This window comes from Mytilus edulis, chromosome 11 (assembly GCF_963676685.1).
Source record: "Mytilus edulis chromosome 11, xbMytEdul2.2, whole genome shotgun sequence".
NCBI lineage: Eukaryota > Metazoa > Mollusca > Bivalvia > Mytilida > Mytilidae > Mytilus > Mytilus edulis.
The window spans coordinates 12,511,053-12,531,820 of NC_092354.1; the positions used below are offsets into that span (position 1 = coordinate 12,511,053).

Sequence of the window (20,768 nt, forward strand, 5' to 3'; positions counted from 1 at the left end):
ATGATACAATTCTCCATCCAAGTCATAATCAGTTTGGGGTTGCCCCTTAATTTTATAAATATCCCTTTTACATGTTTTATGATGGATCATATAAGTTATAATATATTTGTTTGTACAAAAGGGCTCATATTTTCTCAAAGAACTATATATCTATCTATAGCTAGTATTAAATGGTCAAAAAATGTCCAAAAATTTTGTAATATTCCTGGACTTTAATCATGTTAAATTAACACATTTACTTTAACAGTTTAATATTCATGATTCAAAATAAGTGGACCCCTCTTTTAGAAAAAGTTGTTTAAAATATGATGTAACTCTCCCCTTTTTGAGTACAAAATTCTAAGTTTTCAAAGTTTTTGTATAGAAGAACTATACAAATCCTTGGTATTTCTATTTTCTTTTCTACATCAGTAAAATGACCCCTTGTCTGAGGGAGGGTTGTTCTCAACCTGACAATAACAAACACAGGTCAAAGTACGGCCTTTTACACAGGGCTTTGATACAGACCAAACAGCAAGCTATAAAGGATCCCAAAATTATTAGCGTACACAATTCGAACAGGAAAACCAACGATCTAATTTATATATTCAAACGGGAAAATACCAATGAACAACATCAACAAACTATAACTGCTGAACGACAGGCCTCTGAATCAATCAGGACAGGTGCATAAACATGCAGCGGCTATATATAGTTTTGTTTTGCCAGCATACAATATAATTGCAGTTGAAGGCAAATCCTTCAGAAGTTCTTTGTACTTTATTCTAACAACGGAACATTTTGGATAGGGAATATAAGTAAGGGGGAAAGAAACCAATGTTGATATCTTTTTATAATATTTTCAAAAAAACGGTGCGGGAAATAGACATGTTTACATTTCCGGATGCGGGAAGCGGGAATATAAAAAAAATAAAAAAATAGGTGCGGGCGGGTCCGTCGAACAAGGAATCAAATTGGTGTGGCCTTACCGGTACAAAACAACAGCATACTAACAACTAGTCTGTAGAGCTACTAACTAGTCTGTAGAGCTACTTACTAGTCTGTAGAGCTTCTAACTAGTCTGTAGAGCTACTAACTAGTCTGTAGAGCTACTAACTAGTCTGTAGAGCTACTAACTAGTCTGTAGAGCTACTAACTAGTCTGTAGAGCTTCTAACTAGTCTGTAGAGCTACTAACTAGTCTGTAGAGCTACTAACTAGTCTGTAGAGCTACTAACTAGTCTGTAGAGCTACTAACTAGTCTGTAGAGCTACTTAACCAACACTGCATTGACTCAATCAACAATAATTGGCATCCAAGAATATAAATGAATTCATATCTTAATGGTACTTGAATATAAAAGTAAAATGGGTGAATAAGACAAATATATATTTACTAGTGAGCTGCATATATATGTATAGATAGTAATCAGATATCATTAGAAATAAAAATTGGTACCTGATAAAATAAATAAATCCAGAGAACATTTAACCCTATGCAAACTTTGTCATTTCCAACTACCCAACACGGTAACACTTATTGCCTAAATTTTACCATAACTTTATTTCAAATCATGGATTCCATGTTCATTATACATATCAGCCAATTAAATAGATACTGCACACGGAGTACAGAACTTCATGTAATAGACATGGCAGCTGTGTCCTGTAAATGGTGGTTCTCCTAACCACTAAAAATAGGTAGGTTCACCAATTGCATCAGGCTCAAAAACGAAACTATGTGTATGCAACTAAAATAATTCTTTCAATCACTGTTTATGGTAGACGCACACAATTGTACATAAATGACTAATTTCAGCAGTTGTCACGTCCATGATGTATCATAACCTTTCCACCCTTCCGGAGGGGCTAAATAAATTCTTTGACCTGAACGCATAAAGCTAACAACACCATGGTACGCAACTCTAGGTACGCCAGCCTGAAATAAAGAAAATAAAATTATCATCCCTTTCAATACTTTGTTCAAAGAACTTATTTATATTTTAATAATAGCAACACTCCTGAATTCTTTCCAAAAGAAGATATGATACTCTTGATGTCTTTATCTTGTCATAAATATTTGAATATGAACCTCTCATACCATATTATATGAACAGCTTATTCATATCTAGACTATAACCAAAATCTTCTTGTACTACAAAATGTATCCAAAAAAAATGTATTAATTCCCTAAAACAAAGTTGTTCCTTGTCTATTATGAATTTGATTATTGTATATAGGTCTTTTTTGTCATGTAATGCTTTTTGAAATTTGTAGGTATTTACACATCAAACGTTTAAGTTTGAGTCTGAGTGTTCCTATTGAAGGTAAAGCCAGAAAACCATTTAACAACATAAAAGTTTCAATTTGTAAACAAATATACACATTCAGAACTGTTGTAATATCTGCATTACATACCTTAAAATCTTCCATTATTTTTAATGTTTTAGCTGCCGATTTAAATTCTTCTTTTGTTGAATACTGAACTCGTAAAGCAGGAAGTGTCTTCTTCCTCAATGCTACCACATCTGTCACAGAAGCTAACGGTGTTCCGTAAACTGTTTTGTGGAATGTTGGATCATAATTTTCCTGTAAAAATATTAATATTGTTATTCCATTTAAAAGTTTGAAATCTGACATCAAGGACAGGATTCTTGGCACAGTACTGAAAATCAAAACAAATTTCTAGTAACACCAAATCTCATGCACAACAGGTTATTAGACCATGTATTTCAGTTATTGTCCATGAAACTGGGATCTTAACATCTTCGCTAGCCAAGGGTTACAATCCGCAACCCTTCACTCAACCCTTGGCGGATTGAGAAAGAATTTAGGAGACACAAGGTAATGATTTTAATTGGGTGCAGTTGTAACTGGCTGATTCCAAGCGCCTATAACATAATCACATGTAAATGTAGAAAATGTAAGTAAACAATTGCCACTTGCTTAATGTGCGAGAAATCTTTACCCCTCTAACATACGTACAAGGGTGAGAGGAAGGGATAGATATATGTGTTCAGTCAGAAGAGTTGGGCATAGCATTTCCATACCCCAGAGTTTACAACAAAACCAACGTCAGCAATATCCTCTTTACTTTGTTAGAATTGTTAGTTTTATAATTTTGGTCATTCATATGTTTAGTGCTGATTTAGTGTGGGTGTCCATTTCACTGAAATAGTATCCATTACTGTTTAGAGAGCAGCTGAAGTTGCCACTGTGTTGGGGATTTTCTCGCTGGTCTTATGCTCTTTGGTCAAGTTGTTGTCTGTTTTCATTCTCTTTTCTATCTGATAATAATTTATAATTCATTATATGTAAGATATATCAGTCAGTAACACGTTATACATCCTATAGTTTATATACTTACTTGTATTAAATAGGTTAAATCTTTTTTGGTAAAGTCTATTGGCTTCTCATTAAGCTTTATAAATTTTAAATGCTTGTCAAAAAATAATCCCCTGAAAGCAAATAATAAACAAAAAGTTATAACATATAAGGATTAAAATACTGAGGAGGTAGATAAAGGGACATAATTATTACAAACAACAAATTATCTCCCCTTACAAGTTAGATATACCTAGGGTAAAGTACACAACTCCCACAAACCACTGGAATGTTACTGACAACCATTTACAATAAGTGAAGTAAAAAAAAATACAACTAGTTTTTGGCATATAAATGATCAAATGAAGTGTTGAAGACAATTGGTGGCCCTACAGCTGTTTTCTGCCGTATGGTCGGGTTGTTTGTTTCCTTTCTCAATTTTAATGACCATTCAATTAGGTATAATTTGTATTGGAACACAGTTTTGGTCTTGATTTCACCAAAATCTTAAAAAATCTTAGAATTGTTTATTTGGTCACAACTCTTGAACCAGAAAATATTCCTGTTTAAGGACAATTTTTTATCGTTGTTGCAGCCTTTTATGCTTTCGAAAGAGATAAATTTAAGTAAAAAATTATAACCTTTTTTAATGTTTAACAATCAATTTGAATTTCATGGCAATATTTGACCAGAATTGAATCATGTCCTTTATAATACCTACTTGCTAACCCCCTTTTTACCAAAGGTGCTTGTCCTACAAATCTCTGGTCGTATACAAACTCTCTTTTTTCTTTGGTCTGGATGTCTCATCCAGTCATCCCAAAATCTGAAATCAAAACAAATCTTTACTAGGAATCAATTGTAATGTCAGCAAATTCTTTATGTTTAAAAAGAAAGATACTTTTCTATCATAATTCATAGATAAAAACTTATATAGGTAACCCATTTGTTTGCATAAGAAATGCCATGAATAAATTGGAAAGGTAACCTCAATAGGAACAAACTGCTTAAAGATCATCAATATTGCTTTTAATCTGTAAACTCTGCTTTTATGTTAGCCCAGTGCCCCAGGCTCAGCAGTGTTAAGGGTTTTATTACAGTTATAGTATAAATTAGGATTATTGGTTTTCTCATAAATAATGTTTCATATTTAGCCTTGCCCAGGCTTTTGAGGATGGTATGCTTAACTCTTTGACAATCATACCAAATCTCCTTTTGTTAAACTTACAAGTTAGGGGTAAAATAACAAAACATATGTAGGTTTATTGTTTGTTTATGAGAAAGGCTTTTTTAAGTGCTTTTAAGGATTTCATCAAATTGAATATCAATAATCAATATATTATTCCATTCAATGATACCAAAACTCTATAATACACATATACTTACGAATCTGGCCATTTTGGACTAAGTTCAAGCCAGACATGTTTTTCTAACATCCATCCCAATCCAGGAAAAAAGTCTGATCTGTATAGTAATTCTGAAATAAAAATTCAGCCTTGAGATAATGTCCCTTTGTTTGTACTAATAATGCAGGCTATACATAGTTTGTTCCAATTCAATATCCATAAATAATCTTGAGCAGTTTAAATACAATCACTATGTTGGTGGAGATTTTCTCCATCAGGGTATCACCAGCCCAGCAATTCTGTGTTCACATGAACTATCATTGATATGGTCATCATTATAAATCAACTGTCAACAAAATTTTGACTTCTTTGTAATGCAAAGGATCTTGTTCCCAAGGTATATATTATGTTGAGTTACACAAAACATCCATAACTTATTTGGTCTATTTTTCTTTGATTGGAGCATCACTGATGAGTCTTTTGTAAAAGAAACGTTAGTCTTTCAGGCGTATAAAATTTAATCTTTTTATAAATTGTTAACAGAACTTTTTCTGTATACAAAGAATTTGCTACTCAGCAAAACCTTACAGTATTTTTCTGTCCTTAATGCTCATTAAATTGCAGGTGAAAGTTTCTGCCATGAGGAAAATCATGAGCCCAGCAGTCAGCACTTCTGTATTGACTTGAAATATCATTGATATGGTCATAATCATGTATTATGTATAATAAAGTTTATTTACCTGGATCATCAGATACAATGGCACTTAAGTATATTTACCTAGATCATCAGATAAAAGTGACAATGAAAATGGGGAATGTGTCAAAGAGACGGCAATCTGTTCAAAGAGCAGACAATACCATGCCACTTTAGTATATTTACCTGGATCATCAGATACCATGCCAATTTTACCATTATCATTCCAGGCTGACACACACCATAGAGTAGGATCTGCCTTTAGTATTGGGTAGGTGGCAGAAAAGTAGTCGAAGAAATCAGGTGAATATTCCAGATCATCTGAAAAATAAACCATAGTGATATATAGCAACATAACATTTCTATCAGAATGCAATGAAAAATTAATGAGAATGTGTAATATTCTTTCATATTGCACTTCAGTGCAAAATTGTATAAATTTAGATTGAAATAATTGACATCATAAGGGACCAAAATAAACTGTTTTGCAGAGCACAGCCTGATAAGACTGCAGAGGTTTAACAGTTGGGGGAAGTTTGGACACAATGTTCAAGCTTGATAATGTCTGTATTTTGATTGTGGTCAAAGACCTTTAAATTAAAAATTGATTGCAAATTACTGTGCCATTGAAGATTTCTTCTTGAAACTTTTCAAACAAGAATGTGTCCTAAGTACATGAGTGCCCCATCCGCACTATCATTTTCTATGTTCAGTTGACGGTGGAAAAGGAATAAAATCTCTTATTTGGCATTAAAATAAGAAAAATCACTCCCCCCCCCCCCTTTAATAGAGTAAATACCCCCAAACTAAATCCAAGCCTTTCCTTTCAGGTATGGAATCTTGTAGTACAATTTTAGAGAGATCCATTCACTTGAACAAAAGTTATTGTCTGGAAACTAGTAGGTGTGGATTACAGAAATATTTGCTAATAAAATACTTTGCTGAGCGCAGCCTGATACGACCACAGTGGTTTAACCCTGAACAGTTGGGGCAAATTTGGTCACAATATTCAAGCTTGATACTGTCTGAATTTGGATTGTGATCAAATTTTTGACATAATATAGGCTTTTGTCACCAAATAAATGTGGTCAAAGATCTAACAATTGGATTGCACTATACTGTGCAATTGAAGATTTCTTCTTGAAACTTTCCAAAAATCAAAATTTTCAAAAAAAGGAATCCCTTAAATAAATTGTAAACAAAAAATCCCCCCAACTTATTGAAACCCCCCTTGGAGCAATAACCCTAAAACCAGTGGCGGATCCAGAAATTTTCATAAGTGGGGGCCCACTGACTGATCTAAGAGGGGGCCCGCTCCAGTCACGCTTCAGTGATTCCCTATATAAGCAACCAAATTTTTTCCCAAAAAGGGGGGGCCCGGGGCCCCTGCCCCCCCCCCCCATAAATCCGCCTCTGAAAACTCAATCCCATCATTTCCTTTATAGTATGGAACCTTGAAGTACAATTTCAGATCCATACAATCAAACACAAGTTATTGTAAGTTATTCTGGAAACTAAAAACATGCTTCTTTTTGGCCCCTAATTCCTACATATTTTGGGCAATTAACCCAAAACTCAATCCCAACCTCTCCATTGTTATATGGAACATTGTGGTACAATTTAAGAGAGATCCATACAATTACACACAAGTTATGGTCTGGAAACTAGAAAAATGCTTGTTTTTGGCCCTTAATTCCTAAACCTCTGCCCCATAACCAATAAAATAAATCCAAACCTTCTACTTGTGGTTTTAAACAGTGTGGTACAATTTCAGAGCAATTGAAATACTTATATACAAGTTATTATCCTGAAACTAGAAAAATGCTTGTTTTGGGCCCCTTTTGGACCCCTTATTCCTAAACGGTTGGGACCATCATCCCTAAAATCAATCCTAACCTTCCTTTTGTGGTATTGAACCTTCTGAAAAAAATTCATAAAGATCTATTACCTCAAACTAAAGTTATTGTCTGGAAACCAATGTGTCTTCGGACGTCAACGATATCATACCATTATATGATCCCAAAAATATTTTGTGGTCATATCAAAATCAACTATTATAGAATAAAATCTATGTTTTGGTTAGATAACCTTATACTAAAAAAAGACATTTGGTCAAGGACAAACTAAAGAAAAATAACATGACATGAAGAATTTTAATTTTAGAAATAATGAAATAAGTATTACAAATGTAGTTCTGAAACCATGAATTGTATTAAAACACAAAAACATATTCAAGTTTCATAACAACAGTGTATTCATTGGACATGTTATATATATGTTGTGTACAAGTTGTCATTTTGTACAAATTATAATTTGTATTTTAACTTTGAACAAATTGTAATTTGTACAAAAAGTGCTTGTACAAATTACAATTTACAATTTGTACAAAATTTGTGTACAAAATTATTGTTATAAAATGATGATTTTGAATTTCCTTCCTTTACTGACAAAAAGATGCAGTTTGATTGCAAGTTAGACTGAACTATCCTCATAAACCAAAATACATAGATGTACAAGGTATAGTTCTTCAACACGCTATAGGCCTTTAACAATGATCAAAACACATGTTTGCTAAGCTATATGAGCAATAAAATGTCGCATTAAACAAAATGAAATAAAAATTCATTGACAAAACCAACAGCCTGACTTTGTACAAAACAATAAATGGAAAACAAAAAAGATATATATTGTACAGCAGCAAAAATAACACTGATTTGTTTTCTTACTAGTTGGTTAGTCTCTTTGACACATTCCTTGTTTCAATTCTTAATATAAATTGTACAAAATGTGAGTGTTGAATATAATGGAAGGCACCCAACCTTCTCCCTATATTGGATATAATTTTGTTTCTGAGTTACAAATTAGTTCTATTAACAACAACTTAGAGGTAGTCCAACTGTCTATATCACTCTGCTAAGCTCTTAATAAAATTACATATCATCCTATGTGACATCAAATATATTTGACCTGGACCCTGTTTTTTTGTGTTGTTGGGTTGGTGTCTCCTTATTTTCAAATTGTGTCAAACCAAGCAACCAAAGTAAAGATAACACTATGAAAAAAACCTATTACAATTCATCATGACAGACACGAGGAATAAAGAATAATGGTAAGAAAAATGAGAAAAACATAAAGAATGGAGAATAAAGGATTACAAAAGTATAAGGAACAAGAATGTCTCCCCAGTACACTGATGCCCCACTGGCACTATCATTTTCTATGTTCAGTGGAACTGTGAAATTGTGGTAAAAACTCTTAATTTGGCATTAAAATTAGAAAGATCATATCATAGAGAACATGTGTACTCAGTTTCAAGTTGATTGGCCTATAACTTCATCAAAAACTACCTTGACCAAAAACTTTAACCTGAAGCGGGACACATGATTTCGATGGATGGATGAACGGACGCACAGACAAGAAAACATAATGCCACTTTTCTATTGTAGGTGGGGCATAAAAACTGTGAGAAATAGCAGAATTAGGTAAATACAATTCATATTGCATAAGTGAACAATTTACAAAAAAAAAGAAATCACCAAATCACATGAAAAATTTAGTAATATAATGATTTTAAGGAGAATTTTACAGTATAAGCGTTGATCACTCCCCCCCCCCCCCTTGCCAATCCATATTCTAACACTGCTTAAATAAATCTAAAGTTCAAGCCAAAAAAGCCAGAAAGATAATGTGAAAGGAAAGATAACTCTAGATTATTGTTTGAAAGTATAAGAATTTCTAGCAATGTTAGTTTACCTTCTACGATTATAACTGCTGTATAATTAAAAGTGAAGAAAATTTGATCGAGTGCCCATTTATAATGGCGGGCAATTTTGAAGTAGCCTTTGAACTTCTTCTGTGGCCAAGCAAGTTTTAAATCACTAAGGTCAGGTTGCTGGAAATAAATACATAATTACTCAATTAAGAGGTCACCAATAGATGGACAGGTCACTAATCGATGGACAGGTCACCAATCAATGGACATACAAATTGGGCCGATTAGAGATGTCATATACTGTAAACTCACAAATCAATGTGTAACAATACACACAGGACAATTCAGTAATTTGTTAAAATGAAAGCTGATAATTTTAGAATATTCCATGCAAGAAATAAGAAATTTGTAGGTGTATTTCATAATTTGTAAGTTGAGTATTTTAACTGTAATAGTTATTCACTCAATAACACCAAATGATTTTATTTAACTGACTCAAATCATGTTTAATGCTTTAATGCAAAAATTTAGAGAAATGTGACAAAGCAAAACGTGACAATTTCACTTTGATGAAAAAACATTCCACTAATTCATGAATTTACAGTAAAATAATTTCACATTCTACTTCTATAGCAGCCATCTAAAATTGCAAAAAATCTAAAAATAAAATGGCTAAAAAAGCAATATTTGTTTTAGACTGTTCTGATTGTAAAAGTATATATCTTGTGTGCATCCAAATTGCTTCTGAGGAATAAATCAAAAAAGTAATTTTGTTCTATGTAATCAAGAAAAAGTCCTAAATAAAAGCATATATATGTATTGCAAAATCAGAATGGCTACTATGAAAATATAAATGAATAATGGGGGTACAAATCACAAGTTACCATAGTTATGGTGTATGGGGAAAATTAAGATGTTATTTATTTTCATGCTTCCAGTTTAAACTTCACCCTACAAGTAAATATCTATGGAGACAATCTTGATTAATGGTCCAACGTTAACATAATGTAAATTGTCATTTGAAAGAGCACTTCAAATCAAATTTTAGGTTTTCAAATTTTTATGATAAAATATTGGAGTAAGTCTTCAATCATTTTATTTTGAATAGTACAACCAAAGAATAATTTATATTTTTAGTTCGTTACTGATGATGAAATCTATTTACAATGTTTTTTCAATCTTCAACTGCCCTGAATAAATGGAATCTGTTTGATGAACCTTAACTGGAAGGTCATAACATGAAAACAAGCATCTACTTTTACCCATACATGATAACTTATTCCATCACCATGGCGACCTCTTTAGACCAATATTTCGCTGTTTACCTTCAACAATGATCACAGCTGTGTAATTAAATTTGTGGAATATTTGGTCAAGTGCCCATTTGTAATGACGTGCAATTTTGTAGTAACCCTTGAACTTCTTCTTTGGTGAAGGTAGATTAATATCAGTAAGATTTGGATGCTGAAAAGACACAAAGTTCTATGAGACAGTACTTTTAATTGGTTGAAATAAAAAATGTAACAAAGACTTTGATTGGCGGCTAGAGGTGACATGTTTAAGCATATCTTCTTCACATATATATCAGAAAAAAACATCTGCAGTATATGTGGTTTTCTTCAATATCTTCATTTGCAATTAAAATTAAGATGTTCTAATTTAAAAAATACACAATCCTTTTTCCTGTTTCTGAATTTTTTACTATAGACTATATAAATACTACAGCAAATAATTGACAAGAATGTAAAGAAAACAGACAAAATTTTCAAAGGTCAATTTTTTTATAATGCATTAAGGAATATTGTGGAACTCATCTACCATGAGCAACGTTAGAACTCTGAACCTCAGTGTTGAGAGGTTGGGTAACATGATAAACAAACTACTGTGAAAGTACTTTTATTCGTAGGGACCAAATTTTTGTGGTCTTCGTGGATGATTTTATCTAAAAAATTTAACTGTCCAACAAAATAAACAACCATTGTTCAAATAAAAACATGGAAAGATCCCCATGAAGGTTTGACTACTGATATCATCTACAGAATATATTGAATATCACCAAATTAGAGAATACTATAATAGTAGTCACAGGACAAACGCACTATTTAATCTTTAAAAACCTAAACTGTACATTTTTTCATCTTTTAACCCTCATAAAACAAGAATGTGTCTAAAGTACATGGATGCCCCACATGCACTATCCCTTTCCATGTTCCATGGACTGTAAAAATTGGGTAATAATCTAATTTGGCATTAAAGTTAGAAAGATTATACTATAGGGAACATATGTACTAAGTTTCAAGTTGATTGCACTTCAATTTCATCAAAAACTACCTTGACCAAAAACTTTAACCTGAAACTCCCATTTTCATTTTCTATGTTTAGTGAACCGTGAAATTGGGGTCAAAAGTCTAATTTGGCTTTAGAATTAGAAAGATCATATCATAAGCAACATGTGTACTAAATGTCAAGTTAATTGGACTTCAGCTTCATCAAAAACTACCTTGACCAAAAACTTTTAACCTGAAACTCCCCCTTTCATTTTCTATGTTCAGTGGACCGTGAAATTGGGGTCAAAAGTCCAATTTGGCTTAAAAATTAGAAAGATCATATCATAAGCAACAAGTGTACTAAGTTTCAAGTTGATTGGACTTCAGCTTCATCAAAAACTACCTTGACCAAAAACTTTAACCTGAACGGACGCACAGACAAACGAACAGACAGACGAACAAATGGACGGATGAATGAATGAATTAACAGAGGCACAGGACAGAAAACATAATGCCCCTCTACTATCGTAGGTGGGGCATAAAAATATTTTTTATCGATGAAAGTCAGATTTCCAGTATTGATATGCTGTGATAAAGTGTTCATTCATACTAGAGTGGGGTGCTCATTTTCGCCACATCTTTCCATGTTTTCTACAGTTTATGTTCAGGTCTAAATGTTTTTGAAGTATACTGATATTTCTATATGAAGATAACTTCAAATGCAAAATATACTTTAGCTTGAAAACCGGTTTGTTTTAAGAAAATCATCTGAAAAGTTAGATTAAAGGGTGTTTGAAATTTCCGGATGTTTTGTCAATGGGGGACACATATTCGCCGTTTTTACACATCTATTTAAAACCAAATAACCGCAGCTTTTAACAATTTTTATCAAATCAATTGCATTATAGATGAATAGCAGACATTTCAAAGGTATAAAGAATTCAAAATTAGGGCATTCAGTCAAATATTTATTTAGAAATACTTCTATGAAATCGTGTTTTTTATTCAGGAAATTGTCCGAAAATCGTTGTCCGTTTTCGGTCATTTTCGGAAGAGCCGCAATTTTGTCTCAGTTTATAAAAATATTATATTTGTTATAAAAATATAATTTACGGGTACATTTCTTCCATTTCAGCCATCCTTTGAAGTTTTTACACCTCAAAATCCTTAAACGGCGAAATTGTGTCCCCGGCGAAAATGAGCACTCCACTCTATGGTAAATAATAATTTCATGCTGGGCTTGCTTTTGATAAGAATTACTTTACAATTCATGATACGTTTATAGCATTTGTTTCTGTAACTGTTTTCTTTAGGTGGCATATTTATGGCATATTAACACCTGTGATGGTCTTTAATCTGTTGATCACTCTATCTCAGGTTAATTGGTGTGATCACATCTTGTTTTACATGTGTCAATGTTTTCTTTGCAATTTCCTTCAATACACACAAATTGTAAATTTTGTTTCTAATGGCTTGAATTTTTCAATTTTTTTTTTAGAAAACTTAATTCCACCAACAAATAAATGTTGCTCAAACCACAAAAATTGTTACCCACAAATTCAAGTACTTTCACAGTACTCAAATTACTCAAACTATAAAACGCCTCATAAAAGTCTCTTGAACATTGGGTTGTCTAAAATATTGATCTATAACCCATATATTTTGTCATACAAAACCCCATATCTTCTGTAACTTCTGCTTGTTTATTTTGTTTTTATCAATATTGCAAAAAACATTGCACAAATATACAAACATTAGTTAGAAACATTGGGTTTAACCTATCAATTTCTCCAGAAAATGCCTGTACCAAATCAGGAATGGGGCCATCGTTTTCTAGTCACTCTAATGCTTGATAATTATAGGGTTTGATTTTGTCTGGTTTTAAGAACCTCTTTTTTCTAAAATTACTTTTAGGTTTTGATATCTATTTATTTTTTTTAAATTTGAGCGTCAGTAGTGATGAGTCTTGTGTACATGAAATGGGCATCTGTCGTATCAAATTATAAGCCTGGTACCTTTGATAACTATTTCCTTGTTGCTAACCATAATATACAATACCTTTATATGGGTAACCAGTCCCTTCTCTTTCTTGACATATGTTTGTATGACATCAGATGTTGGCTTGTGGCCACAGTCCTGAGAGACAACAATAGGGAACCGGTCACCTTTTGGACGAATCCTAAAAATACAATTATATAAAAATCTTTTTAATATTTTACAATTAAAATTCAACAAATGTATAGTTATATCAAGCAGTATAAAAACAAAACTGAAATGTCACGGTTCCACAAAGTTTGGGAAACTAACAAACCATGAGATTGCCAGTGCTTCTATCAAAATACCATTAACCAATCATTGCCTCTTAACCATGTTAACTGACCTAATTACAAACTTTAACATGTTTAACATGTAAATTATACAAAAGTCATGACCATGATGAAAGCCATGGTACTATAATCTCCTTGGGAATGTGACATGCAAATGCTTCATGATAATAATCCTCCTTCCAGTTATGTCCTTAACCAGAAAAAAATGCCAATTATGTGTGCCTTTATAATGACCTCGTTTACCAGAAAGAGGAGTTGCCAGCTGTATCCCTAGAAATTAACATTTATCAACTAACTTGTGCTTTTTATCATTAACTGTTTGCAAAAGTATGAATTATTCTAAATACTAAGGATTTTCTTATCCATAGATCACCATAGCCGTATTTGGCACAACTTTTGGGAATTTTGAGTTATCAATGTTCTTCAATTTTGTACTTGTTTGGCTTTTCTTAACAGTTTCACTTGAATCAGAATCGACATACAATTTGTTACCCAACTATAGGCTCTTGAGAGCCTGTGTCGCTCACCTTGGTCTATGACAAAATTGTGTTTTGGTGATGGTGATGTGTTTGTAGATCATACTTTAGATCATTCTTGCTACTTACATTTTTCTCTATCTGTAATGAACTTGGCCCTTTATTTACAGAGGAAAATATTTTGTAAAAACTTACCAAAATTTACCAAATTAATAAAAATTGTTAAAAATTGACTAGAAAGGGCAATAACTCCTTAAGGGGTCAATTGACCATTTTGGTCATGTTGACTTATTTGTAGATCTTAATTTGCTGAACATTATTGCTGTTTACAGTTTATCTCTATCTATAATAGTATTCAAGATAATAACCAACTAGAGGCTCTCAAGAACCTATGTCGCTCACCTTGGTCTATGTGCATATTAAATTACCCCTAGTTTTTTGGTGGGGTTCGTGTTGTTTATTCTTTAGTTTTCTATGTTGTGTCGTGTGTGCTGTTGTTTGTTTGTCTTTTTCATTTTTAGCCATGGCGTTGTCAGTTTGTTTTAGATTTATGAGTTTGACTGTCCCTTTGGTATCTTTCGTCCCTCTTTTAAACAATGGACACAGATAAATTAATGACAAAATTGTGTTTTGGTGATCATGATGTGTTTGTAGATCTAACTTTACTGGACATTTTCTTGCTACAATTATCTCTATCTATAAAGAACTTGGCCCAGTAATTACAGTGGAAAATATATTCTAAAAATTTACAAAAATTTATGAAAATTGTTAAAAAATGACTATAAGGGGTAATCTGACAATTTTGGTCATGTTGACTTATTTGTAGATCTTGCTTTGCTGAACATTATTGCTGTTTACAGTTTATCTCTATCTATTATAATATTCAAGATAATAACCAAAAACTGCAAAATTTCCTTAAAATTACTAATTCTGGGGCAGAAACCCAACAACAGGTTGTCTGTTTTGTCTGATTTGCTCTAAATGCTTTGGTTTCAGAGATATAAGCCAAAATCTACATTTCACCCCTATGTACTATTTTTAGCCATGGCGGCTGTCTTGGTTGGAAGGCAGGGTCACGCCACACATTTTCAAAACTAGATACCCAAATGATGAATGGGGCCAAGTTTGGTTAAATTTGGCCCAGTAGTTTCAGAGGAGAAGATTTTTTAAAAGAATACTAAAATTTTAGAAAAATGGTTAAAAATTGACTATAAAGGGTAATAACTCCTTAATGGGTCAACTGACAATTCTGGTCATGTTGACTTATTTGTAGACCTTACTTTGCTGAACATTATTGCTGTTTACAGTTTCTCTCTATCTATAATAATTTTCAAGATAATAACCGAAAACGGACAAAATTTCCTTAAAATTACCAATTCAGGGGCAGCAACCCAACAACCCATTGTCTGATTCATTTGAAAATTTCAGGGCAGATAGATCTTGACTTAATAAACAGTTTTACCACATGTCAGATTTGCTCTAAATCTTTGGTTTCAGAGTTATAAGCCAAAATATAGATTTTACCCTATGTTCTATTCTTGGTTGGTTTGGCGGGTCACCTTAAACAATTTATAAACTAAATACCCCAATGATGATTGTGGCCAAGTTTGGTTGAATTTGGTCCAGTAGTTTCAGAGGAGAAGATTTTGTAAAAGTTAAAGACGACGAACGACAAGTGATGAGAAAAGCTCATTTGGCCCTTTGGGTGAGCTAAAAATAGGCTGACAATTGTACTGATATTGATTTGCATTAGGACAATTTCTATCGCAGCTTATCTAATGTTTGTTCTGTAGGAACTTAATCACAATTACCTGTGCTGATTTCAGGTACAAGACTTTTTTTACTGAATAATTCATATCATAAAGCATATTTTTTTTCTGACCACTGGCTCAAAATGGGAACAGAAGTGACCAATGCTCATAACCCACAAATGATGTTAACTAAAACCAAATTATTTTACCGACATGCATTGAAATCAAAAGTTATTGCATAACAAATATTATTCACTTATGAAAATCTTTTAAAATGCAGATGTTTAACATTAAATTAACCATGACTGAGAGTGCTGGGCCCAAATTATCTCCATTGAAATGACATATATGTGCTTATATTGATACAACTGCATACCAAATATACCATTGACTTACTCATGTTACTATTAGTAGTGTCTCTCGAACTAATTGAAGAGTTGAGACTGCGACTGACAGTAGTTCTATCACAGGAGAACATTAACACAGCTATCTTATGTAAGGCTGTATGTACTTACTTTAATAAAGAGTTGAGACTGCGACTGACAGTAGTTCTATCACAGGAGAACATTAACACAGCTATCTTATGTAAGGCTGTATGTACTTACTTTAATAAAGAGTTGAGACTGCGACTGACAGTAGTTCTATCACAGGAGAACATTAACACAGCTATCTTATGTAAGGCTGTATGTACTTACTTTAATAAAGAGTTGAGACTGCGACTGACAGTAGTTCTATCACAGGAGAACATTAACACAGCTATCTTATGTAAGGCTGTATGTACTTACTTTAATGAAGAGTTGAGACTGCGACTGACAGTAGTTCTATCACAGGAGAACATTAACACAGCTATCTTATGTAAGGCTGTATGTACTTACTTTAATGAAGAGTTGAGACTGCGACTGACAGTAGTTCTATCACAGGAGAACATTAACACAGCTATCTTATGTAAGGCTGTATGTACTTACTTTAATAAAGAGTTGAGACTGCGACTGACAGTAGTTCTATCACAGGAGAACATTAACACAGCTATCTTATGTAAGGCTGTATGTACTTACTTTAATGAAGAGTTGAGACTGCGACTGACAGTAGTTCTATCACAGGAGAACATTAACACAGCTATCTTATGTAAGGCTGTATGTACTTACTTTAATGAAGAGTTGAGACTGCGACTGACAGTAGTTCTATCACAGGAGAACATTAACACAGCTATCTTATGTAAGGCTGTATGTACTTACTTTAATAAAGAGTTGAGACTGCGACTGACAGTAGTTCTATCACAGGAGAACATTAACACAGCTATCTTATGTAAGGCTGTATGTACTTACTTTAATGAAGAGTTGAGACTGCGACTGACAGTAGTTCTATCACAGGAGAACATTAACACAACTATCTTATGTAAGGCTGTATGTACTTACTTTAATGAAGAGTTGAGACTGCGACTGACAGTAGTTCTATCACAGGAGAACATTAACACAACTATCTTATGTAAGGCTGTATGTACTTACTTTAATGAAGAGTTGAGACTGCGACTGACAGTAGTTCTATCACAGGAGAACATTAACACAGCTATCTTATGTAAGGCTGTATGTACTTACTTTAATAAAGAGTTGAGACTGCGACTGACAGTAGTTCTATCACAGGAGAACATTAACACAGCTATCTTATGTAAGGCTGTATGTACTTACTTTAATAAAGAGTCAAGACTGTGACTGACAGTAGTTCTATCACAGGAGAACATTAACACAGCTATCTTATGTGTGGCCAAGGGTTAAAAAATCCACTAGCCCGACGTCCGGGACTACAGCATTTAGGCCTCGGGCAACTAAAACTTGTAACCCAATATGCCCGACTGACTAGTAACAAAAAATTCTTGGCGTTTCCAAAATAGAAAGTGGAAAATCCCCTCATCACTATTCTATCTTAGCCAATCAGATTCGACTACGTCATCCGGGATTCCCAGAATTTTAACTGATTTTGTAAAAGTTTTAAAATAGAACAAATAACTCGGGGTGGATCCCGTACTTTCAATATCGATTTGTCAGTACAGGGGGTATTGTACATTGCTTATGCAACCAGAGAAATATAATGTAACCTGATTGTACCAGTACCCTCCTTCTGAATAATTTATTGCAATATAAATGTGAATCCCTTTTGGCAGCAGAAACCTTACTTTTGTCAGATATAAATGTGTAACATGTGCACATGTTATGGGTGCCATTTTGTTTTTGTTTACATACTGTGAGGCCTCCAGAACCAAGACCTAAACATTAACAGTCTTCAGAAAACTTAAACTTGATGCAATAATATTTCATCAATCATGTTTATCTTCATTTATATTCAAATTAATTTGATTTTTGAAGAAATAAAATTTTAACAAATACAATTTCAGTTTAGAGACTGTGCTCAGTTTGTTATCTATTTATAGCCCACAATTAGCTTAGCTAATAAATAAATGTAAATATGGATATTACTGCACTTCATTCATAAAACAATTATAAAAGACACAAACTCTGGAAGGTGATATTTATTCATATAAATATTTGAGGTCATTTGATTTATTTTAATAAATAGAACTTTAAAACTGAAAACAAATATGAGCATTACATATAACCAGCTGATAATTCTTTTACACAAACGTGATGCTGTATCTGATAAAAATCACTCCAATCCTCTTTTATATAACCATGTATAGCAGTGGTCACGACTTGTGGAATCTCGGGATTTGGTCAACTCATTATTACAGAATATTCAATTTTCGATTAATTAAATATTTCTGCTAATGGGATATTTTTTCGCTGACATAAGTTTTGGGTATCCAATTTGCTGAAATCTACTATACAACGGATAAAAATTGTTAAGTTTATAGAATTCATTGTATATTGCAGCAAACTCTGAATTTGTAAGGCATAATCCGGCTAGCAGGTCAATTTTGTTGGGCTAGTAGTTCTTCCAACAGGGCTAGTAAAATCCTGCTACCAATTAGCCCTGGGCTAGTGAGCTATAACAAAATTTCTTAACCCCTGGTGGCTGTATGTACTTACTTTAATAAAGAGTCAAGACTGCGACTGACAGTAGTTCTATCACAGGAGAACATTAACACAGCTATCTTATGTGTGGCAGGATCAGTGTCTTTAACTCCATGAGTTTTCAGCTTGTTCCCTTTTTCTTTTTTCACTAGATAATAAAAAAGCATTTAATGTATTAATAGAACATACTCAATCTTTAACAATGCCAACTCTCTAACAATGTCATGAAGAGGAGAATATATTGATTGATTCATTTTTTGTTTTTAACATCACTTCAGTATTATTAGATATTAGATTATCTTAGCATGCTTATGGTGGCCACTTTATCTGTGAGTAGTTTAAGATGTTTAACAACTGTATCACTCGCTTGACTGTCAATGTTAACACCGAGGTTGAAAGTTCATACAGTGCAAAGTGCATTCTACTCCAATCTTAATTAACTGGAATTGTTCCTGTCAAATGTTGTTGTTCTTAACGGAATTCTGGCTTCTTTTATCAAAATGTAATTATAAGTATTGAATGCTTCTTTTTGTAACTTCATAGGGTTGTGGTTGACCTTGGGCACATTTTTAGAATGAAGCGCTTCCGGACTTCATGCAAAATGTACTTTGGTCAACGCTTTTTCACCTAAATGAAGTTACAAAAAGAAGCATTCAATTCACAAGTACTGTAACTGAAGTGACTTTTTTCCCATAATGCACTAGAATCACATATCAATATATACTTGCAATACCTGCATCATTTCTTATTTGACGAAGATCTTCCAGTAGCTTTTCATTATCTCTAAGTTGTTTTGCTACATCATTCTGCAGCTCTATCAACTTACCACCTAAACCATGGTTCTCATTCTGTAAATAACAAATAATGATAAAAGAATTTCATCTTTAACTGCAGACTGTATGTAATGTTAACTTGAAGAAAAACTAAGTCCATTTTTACAGATACACAGGTACAAAATGTTAACAAAATTTCCTTCTAAGTACTTGCTTTTGATCATAAACAAGCTTCTGTCTAAGTTTGGTACAAATTAAAAATAGTATAAGAAAGTTATTAATTTTTTTTTAAATTTAAGTGAGTGAATGTGTTGTTTCCTGGCAGAAAAGTCCATTTAAAAGTAAAATACAGAAAGAGTGGATTTAGTTTTTAACAAAATTTACTTCTGTATACTATCTTTTGATTATAAACAAGCTTCTGTCCAAGTTTGGTAAGAACCCAGGATAGTTTAAGAAAGTTGTGAAAATTTCAAAAACTTTAACCACAGAGTGAATGTAATGTTTCCCCGCAGAAAAACTAAGTCCATTTATAAGTAAAATACAGAAAAATGGAATTTTATTTTTACAAAATTTACTTCTGGATAATATCTTATGATCATAAACAAGCTTCTGTCCATGTTTGGTAGTAATCTAGTATAGTTTAAGAAAGTTATTAAAATTTCAAAAACTGTAACCACAGAGTTAATATTTGTGGACGCCGCCACGGACGACATCGACGACGACGGAATGTAGGATCGCTTAGTCTCGCTTCTTCGACAAAAGTCGAAGGCTAGACTAAAATGAAATTTCACTTCCTATATTTTCATTTTATTATTTATATCTTTATAGTATGTAGTTTTTATGAAAAATTCAGGGAAATAAAACTTTTTTTTCAATAATCCCAATTTAAATAACACTAATACCATGAATACTGCCTGCAGTAAACATGTAGGTTTCAAATTCCCCCCCCCCCCCCCCCCCCCACACAATCCCTATTATTCAAATTAAATTTGTAAGCAGTATGTACAATGTAAAGTGAATCAAAATCATGTTATCTAAAGTAAATCTATGTCATACATATTTTCTCTGCTTAAGGAAACACATGTTTATCAACAA

At 32.8% G+C, this 20,768-nt stretch overlaps 1 protein-coding gene across 2 annotated transcripts in view; it reads right to left on the minus strand.

The window, feature by feature from the left end:
- Window positions 1-917: 917 nt before the first annotated feature.
- LOC139493924 (alpha-1,3-mannosyl-glycoprotein 2-beta-N-acetylglucosaminyltransferase-like) overlaps window positions 918-20,768 on the minus strand; it is a 32,192-nt gene continuing 12,341 nt past the window's right edge. The window contains exons 3-12 of one of the 2 annotated variants that reach the window (XM_071282093.1): window positions 19,634-19,748; window positions 18,916-19,048; window positions 13,379-13,499; window positions 9,095-9,233; window positions 5,528-5,662; window positions 4,688-4,778; window positions 4,023-4,127; window positions 3,345-3,435; window positions 2,396-2,566; window positions 918-1,916 (exon numbers count right to left, since the gene is read on the minus strand). In XM_071282093.1, the coding sequence (XP_071138194.1) occupies window positions 1,803-1,916; window positions 2,396-2,566; window positions 3,345-3,435; window positions 4,023-4,127; window positions 4,688-4,778; window positions 5,528-5,662; window positions 9,095-9,233; window positions 13,379-13,499; window positions 18,916-19,048; window positions 19,634-19,748 (1,215 nt within the window). In that variant the 3' untranslated portion in view covers window positions 918-1,802. Of the gene's footprint in view, window positions 1,917-2,395; window positions 2,567-3,344; window positions 3,436-4,022; window positions 4,128-4,687; window positions 4,779-5,527; window positions 5,663-9,094; window positions 9,234-10,378; window positions 10,518-13,378; window positions 13,500-18,915; window positions 19,049-19,633; window positions 19,749-20,768 lie in introns of both variants that reach the window. The other variant, XM_071282092.1, reaches the window with a different exon arrangement.